The sequence below is a fragment of the Oryctolagus cuniculus genome, chromosome 6 (genome assembly GCF_964237555.1).
Source record: "Oryctolagus cuniculus chromosome 6, mOryCun1.1, whole genome shotgun sequence".
In the NCBI taxonomy this organism is placed as follows: domain Eukaryota; kingdom Metazoa; phylum Chordata; class Mammalia; order Lagomorpha; family Leporidae; genus Oryctolagus; species Oryctolagus cuniculus.
This window is the reverse complement of record NC_091437.1, coordinates 92,964,718-92,980,625: the sequence shown is the minus strand read 5'-3', so window position 1 is coordinate 92,980,625 and position 15,908 is coordinate 92,964,718. Positions and strand designations below refer to the sequence as shown.

Below are 15,908 nucleotides of genomic sequence, written 5' to 3'. Positions count from 1 at the left end.
AATCTAGAGGTGACCGATTAATCCTACCGATAATCAAGTGAAACATGACTGAATCCTTGTCAACTGCTTTTTGCTTACTTTTCCCCAGGGAGAATCCTCCTTGAGGTAATCAGAGGTTTCGGTCCTGGACAGCGATTTGGCGCACCTGGGAAGGAAATTTAGAGTCGAGCGCGGCAGGTGGAAATCCAGTGCGGCTGAGAGTGAGCCATGCGCGTGTTTCTGAAATCCCCGGAACAGAAGGGACTGCGCTCCCACCGATTGGGATCCCCAGAAAGTCAGGGAAGGGGTGCAGCAGAGCCCGGCGTGCTGTTCGCCAGACGCGAACAGGACGCCGAGAGGTCCCCTTCTGCTGGGTCCCGCAGCACAGCCGCGGGGAGGAGCCCGAAGCGCCTCGCTCCGCGCCGCAGGACGCCCGGCCACGCCCCTCGCCGCCCTGCAGGCAAACGCGGGAGGCGGCGAGGCCCCGCCGGGCCGCCGTAGCGCTGCGGCTCGGGCCGCTCCTCCCGCGCCGCCCTCCGTCCCCCGCCTGCCGGCGCCGCGGCAGCTCTGGGCTGGCAGTGCCGCCGCCGCCGCCGTCGCTGCTTCCTCCTCTGCAGCCGTTCGGCCGCTGCGTGACGCGTCGTTTCCTCCCAACATGGCGGCCGGGGCAGGTCGGCGGTGATGGAGGCCAGTTCGCGGCCGCGGCGGGTGCTAATCCCCATAGTCGCCAGAGTCGCTCTGCTCTTGCCGGGCCTCTGAGCCACCGCCGCCGCCACGCCTCGGCCCTCGGCCCCCAGCAGACGGCCGCCCGGGCAGAGCACCCTCCACGCCGCGGGTCGGAAAGACCAGTGAGAGGGGCGGCCGAGAAGCGACCCCCCCACCCCACCCCGGGCTGGGAGCAGAGGCCAGACGGACGCAGCCCTCGACGGGCGGCCTCTCGACGGGCGGCGAGGACCTCGACGCCCCTCGCCAGCACGGCGGCCGCTCCCGCTCGCCCGCCCCTTCCTGATCCTGCCGCTGCCCTCCACGCCTCCTCTCTCCCACCGCCACCCCCTCTCCTTTCTCTCTTCTCTTCCGTCCCCTCCTCCTCCCCTCCAGCCGCTGGGAGCCGCGGGTCGGACGAGCCGCCGCCGCCTCCTTCTCCGCGTCCATGTATGAGGGGAAGAAGACGAAGAACATGTTCCTGACCCGGGCCCTGGAGAAGATTTTGGCCGACAAGGAAGTGAAGAAGGCGCATCACTCCCAGCTGCGCAAAGCTTGCGAGGTGGCGTTAGGTGAGCGGGGCTGAGGCCCGGGGGGTGCGGGAGCCGGCGCGGCGGAGCTGGGGTCGCGGGGGGTCTTGCCTTGGGCGGACGTGGCAGGCCGACCTCGGGCAGCCCTGGCGGAGTTCCCTGCTACCTGGCTGGAGTTGACAGGAACTCAGCTGGATTTGGGGCAGAGGCGGGGTGGAGGAGGAAGGGCAGTTAGAGCTGGGCTCGGGGGACGCGGGCAGGTTTTAGGATCGCAGGGCACTTGGGTTCGGGGGATCGACTTAGAGAGAGAGCGAGGAGAAGGAGAAGCACAGAGGGAGGCATTTTATCGGTGTGCCGTGCGGAGCGGACACGATACCAGCCTTTGTGATGAAGCAGAAGATGAGCCGTTGTTTATTAGCTTGGAAATTGAGGTGGGGCCGATATGTCAAGATTGGGCGTGGGAAGGCTTCCGTATCGTAATTGCAGTAACTTTATCGTCTGGCGTGGTACTTTGGGAAGAGAGGCTGAAGTTGTTCCCTTGTTGACAGTCTGGAGAAGGGTTTGCAGGAGGTGCAGCCCGTTCCGACATCTCTCCGCCTCCGCCACAGGAAAAACATAGAGTAATGTTGTCTCTGACTGGGCTGACCTGGAAGAGCAAGACCAGAGGTTAAAGGGGTGGGGGTGGCGGTGTGCAGGCGGGGAAGGAAGGAGCCCTCGGAGAAACAGGCTGTAGGTGACAGGGGAAGCGAGGGTTCGAAACGGGGAAAAGGAAAAAAAGACAATGACACCCACCAGCCACATGTCTGGACAGTGGCAGCTGCTCTTAAGCTTCAATTGTGATTTATAGTCAGACCGAAGATATGTAGTATAATGAAACCGGCAGCAGGGAAAATCCGAACAATACCTTTAGGGAGGATATGCAGATAAGGAGTTGTAAAAGGGGGGGAACTCTGATCTATTACATTTTATCAAAGATCAAATCCTTTGAGAGAGCAGGACATCCAACACAAAGGTAAATTCCTAATGCTCCCATTTTATTTGATACCACTGGGAATGCACCAGATAAGATGGGCAAGAAAATGGGATTGGGAAAAAAAAAAAAAGAAGTGGTCTTGAAGGGGGAAAAAGCCTGTGATAATTTTAATGCATGTTAGAATAATGAGTCAATACGGCTTAAAAACAAATTTGTCCTTTAATTAAAAAAAAAAAGATTTCTTTATTTATTTGAAAGAGTTAGAAGGAGAGAGACAGAAATGTTGCATCCATTGGTTCACTCCTTAAGTGGCCCCACAGGCCAGGGCTGACCCAGGAGCTTCATCGGGGTCTCCCCCATGGCTAGCAGGGGCCCAAATACCTGTACCATCTTCCACTGTTTTTCCTAGGCCATTAGCAGGGAGCTGGATGGAAAGTGGAGCAGCTGGGACTCAAACCGGCAGCGTTGCAGGTGGCAGCTTTATCCGCTAAGCCACAACACCTGTTCCTGTACTTTAATTTTTAAAATAAGGCTAGCACTACATAACTTGCAGTAGTGTGCTATAGTGTTTGTTTTTTCCTTTTCTGGAGCCTTCAAATCGGTATTAAACATTGAAGAAACTTCATCTTAAAATTTTTGAATTTGTTGTATGGTGGGCTTAAGTTTAGTTTTTCTCCCCCTTCAGGGGTTAGAAATTCACATGTTGTTAATATAAGCTAACAAAAGTCTGTTTCAGGTGTTTACAAGTGTAGTGCTAAAATTGGACTATATCAGGGTCCTGAAAGCAATAATTGTTAAATTGGGGTAAGGCGAGAGAGAGAGTTGAGGATTTTTGAAAGAACTGTTAGATGTAGTTTTACGACTTACTCGCAGTTGATCTAAATTAAAGTTTTGGTTTTTGAGAATTCAGATTTTCCACATTTGAAGATATTTTTAATGTGCTAAATTATAAATATGGAATTGAAATGGAGAGTGTATGTGTATTTAAGTTCCCTCCCTCCCCAAATGCTAATATAATATTAACATGTTTTAATGGAGAACTCACTGGAATGAGAGTCTGAGATCCTGGATTTAATCTCGGTTCTGCTACATAAGGTCTCTAGGCCTTAAGTTTCTTCTCTGTAAAATTAGGGTATTGAATTTAATGATTGTGTGGTCACATTCCCTCTAATGTGCCGTGAATGTGAATAGTCTCTTCTGCTAACTCATGCATTTAGTATTTCTGCCAGTCTTTATAGGCATGTTTAGGCAGCCTGTAGCCCTTTTTTTTTTTTTTTTTTTTTTTTTTTTTTAAGATTTATTTATTTGAAAGGTGGAGGTGGGGGATGGATTGATTTTTCCATCTGCTGTTCCCCTCCCAGGTGGCCACAGTGGCTGGGGCTGGGCCAGGAACATGGAACTCCATCCAGGTCTCCCTTGTGGGACCCAAGTAAGGCTCATTAGCAAGGAACTCTTATCGGAAGTGGAGCAGCCAGAGTTGAACAGGATCACAGGCAGGTTCATAATGCTGGTCCCTGGCATGTAGCTCTCTAAATGGTCCTTGCCATTTCTAGACATAGGAAATATTTGGTGATGAGTGTACCAGTTTACTAGCGTTGTTTTTTCCAGATTTTTTTTTTTTAAAGATTTATTTATTTACTTGAAAAACAGAGTTACAAAGAGGTAGACTCAGGGAGGGAGGAAGAGAGAGAGAGGTCTTCCACCCGCTGGTTCACTCCCCAACTGGGCACAATGGCCTGAGCTGGGCCGATCCGAAGCCAGGAGCCAGGAGCTTCTTCTGGGTCTCCCACATACTGCTTTCCCAGACCATAGCAGGGAGCTGGATCAGAAGTGGAGCAGCCAGGTTTGGAACCAGCGCCCGTATGGGATGCTAGCACTGCAGGCAGCAGCTTTGCCTACTATGCCGCAGCACTGACCCCTAGCAGAGACTTCTGGCACCAGATTACTTTATTTACATTTTGCCCCAATAAAGCACAATATCAGTGAGAGTCTTATGGAAGCTAATCCCTAGTGAAAATTGTTTTTTCCCTTCCAGTCATCAGTCTACATTGTCACCCATACATAAATTTATAGGGATAACCTTCTTCATCTTGGCAGGAAGTTTAGTGTTTTGCAGTAAGATGGTATCCCCAAATGTGCATTGTCTGGAAAATATGATGGATTTCTCTTCTCCTCTTCATTTTTGAGGCCCTTGGTGATATTCTGATAATCTTTGTGGCTATCAACCATGATGAAAAAGTAAACTGGAATGGCCTGGTATGGTCATCCCTGGTGGGTAGATTCTGAATGGATGGGAGTTGGATGGTGGAGGCAAAGAGGCCATTTTTCGAATGTTTGTTTCCTTTCTGCTTGCGTGTGTTTGTTTTCTATTTTTACTGAGCACTTGCCATAGAGCAATCAAGAGATAAAAAGAAAGAAGAAAATGTATAGTATTTCAGGCTTTTAATCCTTTTTCTGTTTAAAATCATTTTAGTGGCAACTGAGTGGATCTCAGCTTTGGTATTCAAAATTAATTCAACTACCTTTTTTAACAATGGCCAATTAAAATGCTTTCCTATGTTTATGAAATTACAGCTTATCAGATATTCTTAGGAACACTTTCTTTTTGTTAAATAGTATACCTTTTTGGAAACATCTAGATTAGGGGACATTTTACTTCGTTAAAAACAAAAAAAATCCCTTCTCAAAGACATTACATAAAGAGACTTTTATTTTCACATAAGAAAGTAAACCTTGAAAAGATATGCAGTTATTTACAATCTTAAAATTCTTACATGTCAGACTCCATTTGAAGTAAAGAATGGTTAAAAAAAGAAAAAAAAAAGAGAACCTCTCTGGGTACACACTCTCAAATTGTTAGAATTGATGCAAAGCCCACAGGCTCAGGAACAGCTCCAGGTTGCCCTCTCTTGGTACCTGCCCTACTACAGCTCTCTGCAGTGAACACTGGGCTCTGCGGAGTGAGGGCGTCTGGGTGTCCTAGCTTAGCCTGATCCATTCCTGCTCTCGAGAATCCTGAAATAAAAATAGTCTGGCCATCTGCTGGCAGATGAGACAACAGCTGAGCTATTTTTAGTTTCAAAGAATTTAGGATTGTTGAGGGATTGGGCTTGAAGGTAGCATTGTCTGTCAGGGAGAAATTGTTTGGGACATATTCCAGTCAGCCATCTACATTAAAGGAGTTTCTTTGATGTTAGGACTGAAACTAGTTTAACTTCTCTTTCTGACATGGGAAATGTACGAAGATATTCTACAAATGTTGGAAGGAAAGAGGTTAAGGTAAAACAGTACTGAAACAGAAGTGAAAGGGTTGATCGGAAGGTTTTAAAGGGAAGGGAGGCATGTATAGGCAGTTATAAGGGTGTGTTCCTTGCAGTGATAAGAGACAGTGAAGTGGGGAAGAGAATTGTTAAGGAAGTAACTTTTGCTACAGACAGGGAATGAATTCATGTTGTTCATCATGTTATAAAGTGGTGCTACTTTCTTAGTTTTCTAATGAATTTTTACCTATAATTTTAGTTTCCTCCAGAAATGTAAATACAGTAATGAGATTCAGACTTCACAGACTTGCTTCCTTATGCGTTTCTAATCCCACTCTTTTTTAGTTGCTGATGTTAGAAAAAGGGATATGTTGGTAGAGAGGAAATTACTTGAGTGCTTTTGACCCTGGTTTTATTCTGCTTTGGTAACTGTCAATTTTTGTTACCATTTATGAAAAAAAGACATCCTCAAACAGTATCTTGTAGATAGTGAACATTATAATTTAAATCCATTAGCAAGTATCCTTTTTAAATTTCCTTGAAATCTAAAGTGAAAGGTTTTTCTGTCAGGTGGTCTGAATTTTTGAAATGACTAGGAAAAACTATCAATGATATGACTGAAAGATGTGCTTGTACTTGTTCTTTACATTTCAGATTGATTTTAAAGACTTATTCCAGGATAGCATTGAATAAAATAAATGGTACAGAGCACAAGTTCTTAAAGAAGCTCTTTGAAAAAACTGTAAATTTAGATGAAAAAAAATTTTGGTTACAGTATATAGCATTTAAATTTTGCAGATTTATAATGCATGTGAACATTGTTAAAGATTTTGTTTAATGAAGTTATTCTTAAATTTATGTAACCCTTTTCAGTATGTGTTAACACAGTTAAACATCATTAGGACATTGTTCCTTAGAACTATACCTGGAGACAGTATTTAAAGGGGAAGAAAGGAAAGTAAATAGAAAAACTCCAACTACAGATGAGATCATTCTCCAGACTGGTCGTGTGTTTGAGAAGGGGCTAAGAAACAGGAATAAAGAGTATTTGAAATGATCAAGATCTCACTGTTGCTGATGAGCTCTTTCTTTCCTACCCCATCTAGTGGTGGGTAACCAGTTTGTCTCCTGATAAGGCTTATTACAGAGAATATTGTGAATGGGAAATATTCTGGGGAAATATCTGTAATAATATTCCTCACATAATGGACGAGGGATATTTGAAAAGGAAAAATGGGTAAGTGAATTCTTGTCAGCATTCTAACAATTCCTATGTTGTTCACTCAGATGCTTAATGAACTCATGTTTTCCACCTACTGCTCTAGTGCTGGGTGTACTGCAGTGAATCAAGCATGCTTTCATGGGAATTCCAGTGGGGGATGGTGGTAGTAACAGTAAACATATATACATATTGTATGTATGTTCATATATATATATAGTCAGATTGTTTTCTGAAAAAAAGTTCAGTGGGCTAAAGGAAAAGGAACAAGAGTCCTACTGTAGATAGGGTTGTTAGGAAACAGCTCTCTTTGAGATGACATTTGAACAGAGAAGTGACATAAGTAAGGGTTTGAGCCTTTTGGATACCTGGATGAAACATACAGGGAATAGTAGCATAGATGTGTGCTTGGTGTGTTCTTAGATACAAGGGAGCTTGTATGACTGGCCAGGAACAGGAAGTATTCTGGTGGGAGAGAGGACAGAGTTAGGATTTTTATTCTCTGTGGAAGTCACTGCAGAGTTTTTGGTGGGTGGTTTGCTTGTTTGTGCTAATTTGAGAGCCAACAAAATAGACTGCTCATCCTCATCTGGTTTACTTCTCCCAGATGCTTGCAACAGGCCCCTCCACCCCCTGCCAGACCCAAGCTGGGAGCCAGAAAATCAATCCAAGTCTCTCACACAAGTGGCAGGAACCCAATCACTTGGATCATCATCACTGCTTCCCAGGATCTTCATTAATGTCAAGCTTCATTCATGAGCTGGAGCCAGGAATTGAACTCAGGCACTCCAGTACGGGATGTAGGCATCTTAACTGCTAGGCCAGAGACCCTCCCTTCACTATAAAGTTTTGAACATGGGAAAACAGCCTGAAATGATGGAGACTTGGATTAGATTGGTGGTATAGTGAAAAGGATGCAAATTGTCTGCATTTGGACTATATTTTGAAGGTGTCCATGGGATTTTCTGATGAGTTGGTTGAATGACAAAGGAGATGACATCCAGTCTTGTAGCCAGAGCTATAGGATGGTTGATGGTGGCATTCACTTTTTTTTTTTTTTTTTAAGATTTATTTTATTTATTTGAAAGACAGAGTTACAGAGAGGCAGAGAGAGAGGTCTTCCATCCGATGGCTCACTCCCCAGATGGCCGCAACAGGCTGGAGCTGTGCCAATCTGAAGGCAGGAGCAAGGAGCTTCTTTGTGTCTCCCATGTGGGTGCAGGGGCTCAAGGATTTGGGCCATCTTCTACTGCTATCCCAGGCCATAGCAGAGAGCTGGATCAGAAGAGGAGCAGCCAGGACTATAACCAGTGCCCAAATGGGATACCGGCATTTCAGGCCAGGGCTTTAACCTGCTGCGCCACAGTGCCAGCTCCAGTGGCATTCACTTTGATGGGGAACATTGAAGAGAAAAAGAACCCTTTAGGAAGTAGGTTTTTATATAGCAAAACATTTTCATCCTGCTGTTACATGTGTTTCTGCATGTTTTTTAAATTATATTCCTGATAATGTAATAGGATATTTTCTACTAAGAAAAGTACACAATTAAATACATAGTTTTTTTGTTGTTTTTTTTGTTTTTTTTTGTTTTTTGTTTTTTTTTTTCTGAGAATGACACAAAGCAATTTGAAATTTGAGTTTCAGGCCGGCGCCGCAGCTCACTTGGTAATCCTCCACCTGCAGCGCCGGCACCCCAGGTTCTAGTCCCAGTTGGGGTGTCGGATTCTGTCCCGGTTGCCCCTCTTCCAGGCCAGCTCTCTGCTGTGGCCCGGGAGTGCGGTGGAGGATGGCCCAAGTGCTTGGGTCCTGCACCCGCATGGGAGACTAGGAGGAAGCACCTGGCTCCTGGCTTTGGATCGGTGCAGCGTGCCAGCCGTAGCATCCATTTGGGGGTTGAACCAATGGAAAAGAAGACCTTCCTCTCTCTCTCTCTTTCTCTCTCTCTCTCACTCTCACTCTCTCACTGTCTAACTCTGCCTGTCAAAAAAAAAATTTTTTTTTGAGTTTCAGTTATCAGTGAGGTGCTTTTTGTTGTTGCTTGTTTGTTCCCTCTAAAAAGAATGTCTTTCACCTGTCTGCTTTCTTTCTGGATAGGATCTTTACAGGTGTAGTTAAGGATCTGAAGATGAAATCATCTTTGATTTAGGATGGACCTTATAAAAAGAGGGGACATAGGGCCAGCGCTGCGGTTCACTAGGCTAATCCTCCGCCTAGCGGCGCCGGCACACCGGGTTCTAGTCCTGGTCGGGGCGCCGGATTCTGTCCCGGTTGCCCCTCTTCTAGGCCAGCTCTCTGCTGTGGCCAGGGAGTGCAGTGGAGGATGGCCCAGGTGCTTGGGCCTTGCACCCCATGGGAGACCAGGAAAAGCACCTGGCTCCTGGCTCCTGCCTTCGGATCAGCGTGGTGCGCCAGCCGCAGCGCGCTGGCCGCGGCGGCCATTGGAGGGTGAACCAACGGCAAAAAGGAAGACCTTTCTCTCTGTCTCTCTCTCTCACTGTCCACTCTGCCTGTCCAAAAAAAAAAAAAAGAGGGGACATAGAGGCCTAGCAAGGAAGAAGACCAAGTGAAAATGGAAGCAGATTGGAGATGCTGCCACAAGCCAAGGAATGCGAGAAGCCACAGAAGCTGGGAAGAGACAAGGCTTCTCAGAGGCTTCAGAAGTAGCATGGCTCTCTGAGTGTTTTGATTTTAGACTTTTTTTTTTTTTTTTTTTTTTTTTTTTTGACAGGCAGAGTGGACAGTGAGAGAGAGAGACAGAGAGAAAGGTCTTCCTTTGCCGTTGGTTTACCCTCCAATGGCCGCCGCGGCCGGCGCGCTGCGGCCGGCGCACCGCGCTGATCCGATGGCAGGAGCCAGGAGCCAGGTGCTTTTCCTGGTCTCCCATGGGGTGCAAGGCCCAAGCACCTGGGCCATCCTCCACTGCACTCCTGGGCCACAGCAGAGAGCTGGCCTGGAAGAAGGGCAACAGGGACAGAATCCGGCGCCCCGACCGGGACTAGAACCCGGTGTGCCGGCGCCGCTAGGCGGAGGATTAGCCTAGTGAGCCGCGGCGCCGGCCCTAAAATACTTTTTAAAGATTTATTTATTTGAAAGGCAGAGTTACAGAGAGGCAGAGGCAGAGAGAGAGGTCTTCAGTCCACTGGTTCACTCCCCAGATGGGTGTAACAGCTGGAGCTGGGCCGATCTGAAGCCAAGAGCCAGGAGCTTCTTCCCAGTTTCCCACTTGGGTGCAGAGGCCCAAGGACTTGGGCCATCTTCTACTGCTTTCCCAGACCATAGCAGAGAGCTAGATCAGAAGTGGAGCAGTTGGGACTTCAACTGGCGCCCATATGGGATGCTGGCACTGCAGGCAGCGGCTTTGCCTATTATGCCACAGTGCTGGCCCCTAAAATATTTCATATTACATTATTACCACTGGTAATGTCTAAGTTTAAAAAAACTTATTTTCATTAAAAAGCTAATAGAGGCAGACAAAGAGAGGGAGAGATCAATCTGTCTTCCATCCACTGGTTCATTCTCCAGATGCCTGCAGTAGCCAGGAGCTAAACCAGGCTCCTGGAATTCAATTCCAGTCTCCAGCATAGTGGCAAGCAATCAAGTCCTTGAACAGTCATCTGCTACTTTCCAGTGTGTGTATTAGCAGGAAGCAAGAATTGGAATCAGAGCTGAGACTTGAACCCAGGAACTCTGATATGGGATGTGGACATTCCAAGTGGCATCTTTACTTCTCAGCTAAAGTTTGGTCCTTCTCTCTCTCTTTTTTTTTTTTGACAGGCAGAGTTAGAGAGAAAGGTCTTCCTTTTCTTTTGGTTCACCCTCCAAATGGCTGCTACGGCTGGCGCACTGCGCCGATCTGAAGCCAGGAGCCAGGTGCTTCCTCCTGGTCTCCCATGTGGGTGCAGGGCCCAAGCACTTGGGCCATCCTCCACTGCCTTCCCGGGCCACAGCAGAGCTGGAGTGGAAGAGGAGCAACCGGGACAGAATCCGGCACCCCAACCGGGACTAGAACCTGGGGTGCCGGCGCCACAGGTGGAGGATTAGCCAAGTGAGTCGCGTCGCCGGCCAAGGTCCTTTTTTCTTAACTTTGAATCTAAAATGTACAATGGGGTGTGAATCAGCTGCTTAACAACCCTCTTCTATCCAGAACTTTGCTGAGAAGCGAAATAATCGAAAGATAAGCAGCCAAAGTAAACAGCATGGAGACCAAGCACTTTTTTCTTTTTAAAGATTTATTTTATTTGAAAGACAGAGTTACACAGAGAGATAGAGGCAGAGAGATCTTCCATCTGCTGGTTCACTCCCCAGATGGTCGCAACGGCCAGAGCTGTGCCTATCTGAAGGCAGGAGCCAGGAGCTTCCTCTCACTCAGTTCCAGGGGCCCGAGGACTTGGGCCATCTTCTACCACTTTTCCCAGGCCATAGCAGGAAGCTGAATTGGAAGTGGAGCATCCGGGTCTCAAACCGCTGCCCATATGGGATGCCAGTGCTTCAGACCAGGGTGTTAACCCACTGTGCCATAGCGCCGGCCCCAAGGAGGCCAAACACTTTTTTTTTTTTTTTTATCTTTTATTTAATGAATATAAATTTCCAAAGTACGACTCATGGGTTACAATGGCTTCCCCCCCATACCGTCCCTCCCACCCACAACCCTCCCCTTTCCCACTCCCTCTCCCCTTCCATTCACATCAAGATTCATTTTCGATTATCTTAATATACAGAAGATCAGCTTAGTATACCTTAAGTAAGTATTTCAACAGTTTGCTCCCACACAGAAACATAAAGTGAAAAATAATAGATGATTTTTTTTAAATGATGATGAAATCAGATCTGACCTATTGTCATGTTTAATCCCAGTGAGAGTCAAGTTGGGAATTGATAATTTCTTTCTTTTTTTTTTACAGAAGATCAGTTTAGTGTACATTAAGTAAAGATTTCAGACGTTTGCACCCCCATAGAAACACAAAGTGAAATATACTGTTTGAGTACTCGTTATAGCATTAAGCCTCAGTGTACAGCACGTTAAGGACAGAGATCCTACATGAGGAGTAAGTGCACAGTGACTCCTGTTGTTGACTTTACCAATTGACACTCCTGTTTATGGCATCAGTAATCTCCCTATGCACCAGTCATGAGTTTCCAAGGCTATGGAAGCCCCTTGAGTTCTCCGACTCTTATCTTGTTTAGACACGGTCATAGTCAAAGTGGAGGTTCTCTCCTCCCTTCAGAGAAAGGCACCTCCCTCTTTGAAGACCTGTTCTTTCCACTGGGATCTCACTCACAGAGATCTTTTTGCCAGAGTGTCTTGGCTTTCCATGAGGCCAAGCACTTTTAACAGAGGTAAATCCCTATGGCCTTGACTCAATTCCAATAAATTTGCAATTTAATTTTTATTTTTTAATCTTTTTCTCTAAACCATTTTAAAAAGTAAAACTGGGGGCACACAAAAAATAATCACCCCTGACACTCTTAGCTGGAAATACCCACACTTATTTTTTTTACCACTACTAATTAAAAAACAATTATTGTGATATAATTTATATGCCATAGAATTTATTCATTTAAACTGTAATTGGGAGGCCAGCGTTGTGGCATAGCAGGTAAGCCTGCCGCCTGCAGTGTCAGGATTCTTTATTGATGCTCGTTCAAGACCCAGCTGCTCCACTTCTGATCCAGCTCTCTGCTATGGCTTGGGAAAGCAGTAGAGGATGGCCCAAGTCCTTGGGCCCCTGCACCTGTGTGGGAGACCTGGAAGAGGCTCCTGGCTCCAAATTGGCCCAGTTCTGGCTGTTGTGGCCATTTGGGAGTGAAACAATGGATGAAAGACTTCTTTCTCCCTCTGCCTCTGCCTCTCTAGCTCTGCCTTTCAAATAGATAAATAAATCTTCTTAAGAAAATAATGATTTTTTGTTAATTTACTGTGTTATATAGCCCTCAACATAACCCAGTTTTAGAACATTTCTGTCACACTGATTCGATCCCTGCTACCCACCTTATTTCCACCTTCAGCTCTAGGCATCCACTAGTTTACTTTCTGTCTCTAAATGGTGTTACTTTAAATCTTTGGAAATTTCAATTGTCCTGAAACTAACCAAGGACTTTGGATAGGACAGCTTTTATTGTGCTTGTGTTCGTAGCCCTTTAAAAATACTATCACCTTTAATACTTTTATAGTATGTCAAATCATTTTAAGAATTGATATGAAAGCAAACTCTTACTAATACTACCTTCTATAAAATTGCAAATAAGACTTTTTACCTGTGGCTTCTCTAAGTATATAAATGAGTAATTGTGTAATTATCACAATTTTCAGTTTTCTGTTATCTTATTAGTATTTCATAATACCTTTTCTATATACCCATGTTATCTTCCTATCTAAAATTTAGTGTGCCATTTGTTTAAACGCTTTATAGTATGAAGGGGGCAGGAGAGGGGAGACATTTACATTTAAATATTGCTGTGCAGATTTTCTTAATTCCTGAAAAATTCACTGAGTATTTTGTAGGTATCCAGAACTATTTAAAATAAAGATTCAGATTTTGGGGTCAGAGTATGGTTATTTATGACTGTAATCCATCATGGCAGTGTTGCCATGAACATATTACACCGTGCTAGGTACAAGTGTGCTCAGAGTACTGAGAAAAGACAGGGTATTTGCTCTCTTTAGATTTGCTGGTTTTGATCCATTTTTCATTGTTTCGTCTTTCTTTTGCATTTTCCCCCTCTGTTCTAAAGATAAAAGGCAAATACAAAATAACTTTGGAGTTAGGATAGCTAAACATCTGTTTTCTATAAATTTTATTTGCTTTTAATTTTAACACCTTTTTCCTTGAGGTTTATTAGAGTATGTCTTAGTCTGTACAGTTTGCTATAACAAGGTACCATAAGCTAGATGGTTCACAAATTGCACACCTTCCTTTTTTTTTTTTTAGGATTTTATTTATTTATTCGAAAGTCCGAGAGTTATACAGAGAGAAGAGAGGCAGAGAGAGAGGTCTTCCATCCGATGGTTCACTCTCCAATTGGCCACAATGGCTGGAGCTATGCCGATCTGAAGCCAGGAGCTTCTTCCCAGTCTCACACACGGGTACAGGGGCCAAGGACTTAGGCCATCTCCTACTGCTTTCCCAGGCCATAGCAGAGAGCTGCATCGAAGAGGTGCAGCGGGGACTAGAACCGGCGCCCATATGGGATGCCAGTGCTTCAGGCCAGGGCATTAACCTGCTGCGCCACAGCGCTGGCCCCCACACATTTATTTCTCACAGTTCTGGAGACTGGGAAGTTAAAGATCAAGATGCTGGCAGATTCCATGTCTGGTGATGATCTGTTCTTTTTAATATACAGCAGCATCTGGTTGTGTTCTTGCATGGTAGAAGAGACAGGTTCTCTGAGGCCTCTTTTAAGGGCGTTAGTCCCATTCATGAGGCTTTACCACCGTGACCTAGTCATGTCACAAAGGCCCTACTAAAACCATCATCTTAGGGATTAGATTTCAACAGATGTGTTTGGGAGGCAGACAGACATTCAGTTCATAGCAGGGTATAAAGTGAGGTTTGACTTTAACAAAATCATTTTCTTTAAATTGATAGATGTTTTAATAGCAGTTATTAAGCAGTTTCAAATATAATTTATCACATCCTATTCCATCATTTATTTTCAATTTATACCAGCACAGTATCTAACATGGTACCTGATAAAATTGATTATTCTTCATTCTCAGTTTTTTATTGGTTGTATCTTTTTCCAAGCAATTTTAGGATTTTCTTTTAAATTCTTTAGTACTCACATATTAATCAGCATTTCTTGTCTTTTATATATTTAATTAAAAGTGTTATATGTGGCAAGAAGTTGATTTTTTTTTTTTTTTTAATTTCCTTGAGAGAGAAAGAATGTTTTCCCATATGCTGATTCACTCCCCAAATGCCAGCAGCAGTCCTGGCTAGTTACAAACTCAATCTAGATCTCCCAGACATGGGTGGCAAGAACCCAGTTACTTCATCTGTCATCTGTGGATCCACATTAGCAGGAATCTTGAATTAGGAGCTGATCAGGTATTGAACCCTGGTACTCCCAAAATGAGATGTGGTTGTCTTAACCAGTATTTCAACCACTAGGCTAAATGCCTACCACTCATCTAGATTATTCATGCTTCTGTCCCCTAAGTTTTATTTCTTACTTGATAATAGAAAATATGTTTAATGCAATGACAAGTGTAAGCTATGAGTAGTTCCTAATGTAGTTTATATCTTTAGGAATGAGACTGGAACCATGTTATGTATCTTCTGGTAACGTGAGGAATAGAAATCTGATGTAGATTGTTTTAAACCAGTTAACAGTTAAAATTTGAAAACATTCATGTGTTCAGAAGTAAATATTTGTAATTATTAGAAAATATAAGGTTTACAGAAAGTGTTAACCCTTTCTGTATTTATCTTACTAGAGGATAATAAGGGCAGAAATTAAAGTTATATGGTTAAATGACCTGTTTTTTTCTCCTAAATGCAATAGTGAATCTGTGTGTTTATATTTTTGAGGCAAAAGTATTTTATTCTTTTTTTTCACTCTCATTCCCTGTTTCTGTGCTATTAGAGAAGACTCTTGACTGGCAAAAATTAGAAGGAAAGATATTTTTACCAGTAAGGTATAGCACATGCTTCTCTTAAAACATCCAACAAATTTGCCAAGGTATACTGTCATTTTTTTCAAGATCAATTTTTTAATTTATTTGAATGGTAGAGAGAACAAGAGAGAGGGTTTTTTTGTTTTTTTGAAAGGCAGAAAGAGAGAGAATGAACTTCCATCTGCTAGTTTGTTCCCCAAATGGCTGCAGTATCCAGTATACTGGATCATGCTGAAGTCAGGAGCAAGGAACTCCAAGTCTTACGTGGAGGGCAGTAACCCAAGTACTTGTGCCATTTTCTGCTGCTGCCTTCCCAGCACATTAGCTGGATGGTGGATCAGAATCAGAGTATCCAGAATTTGAACTGGCCCTCTATTAGGGGGTGTGGGTATCTCAAGTGCTGACTTAAGTGCCTATCCCTTGTCTTAAACTTTAATCTTCTTGAACTATTTTATGCAATAGTTAAAATATATTTTCAATTCCAAAAGCACACTTGCATAGGCAATTAATATGCAAAATTCTGATTTCCTTAAAAAATTTTAGGTTGTCACAGTCATCACCATTATAATTCTTTTTGCTTGCTTGGCTTTTCTTGGTTTGACTGAAAAATGTCTTTAAGAAAGGTTGG

The 15,908-nt window shown here is 44.3% G+C and overlaps 1 protein-coding gene across 4 annotated transcripts in view; it reads left to right on the top strand.

Moving 5' to 3' along the window:
• The first annotated feature begins 517 nt into the window (after positions 1–517).
• ARFGEF1 (ARF guanine nucleotide exchange factor 1) overlaps positions 518–15,908 on the top strand; it is a 150,659-nt gene continuing 135,268 nt past the window's right edge. For all 4 annotated transcript variants that reach the window (XR_011389118.1, XR_007919076.2, XR_011389119.1 and 1 more), the window contains exon 1: positions 518–1,253. Coding sequence is in view for 1 of the 4 variants with exons in the window: in XM_070075109.1 (XP_069931210.1) it covers positions 1,130–1,253 (124 nt within the window). In the remaining 3 variants the exon portion in view is untranslated. The remainder of the gene's footprint in view (positions 1,254–15,908) is intronic.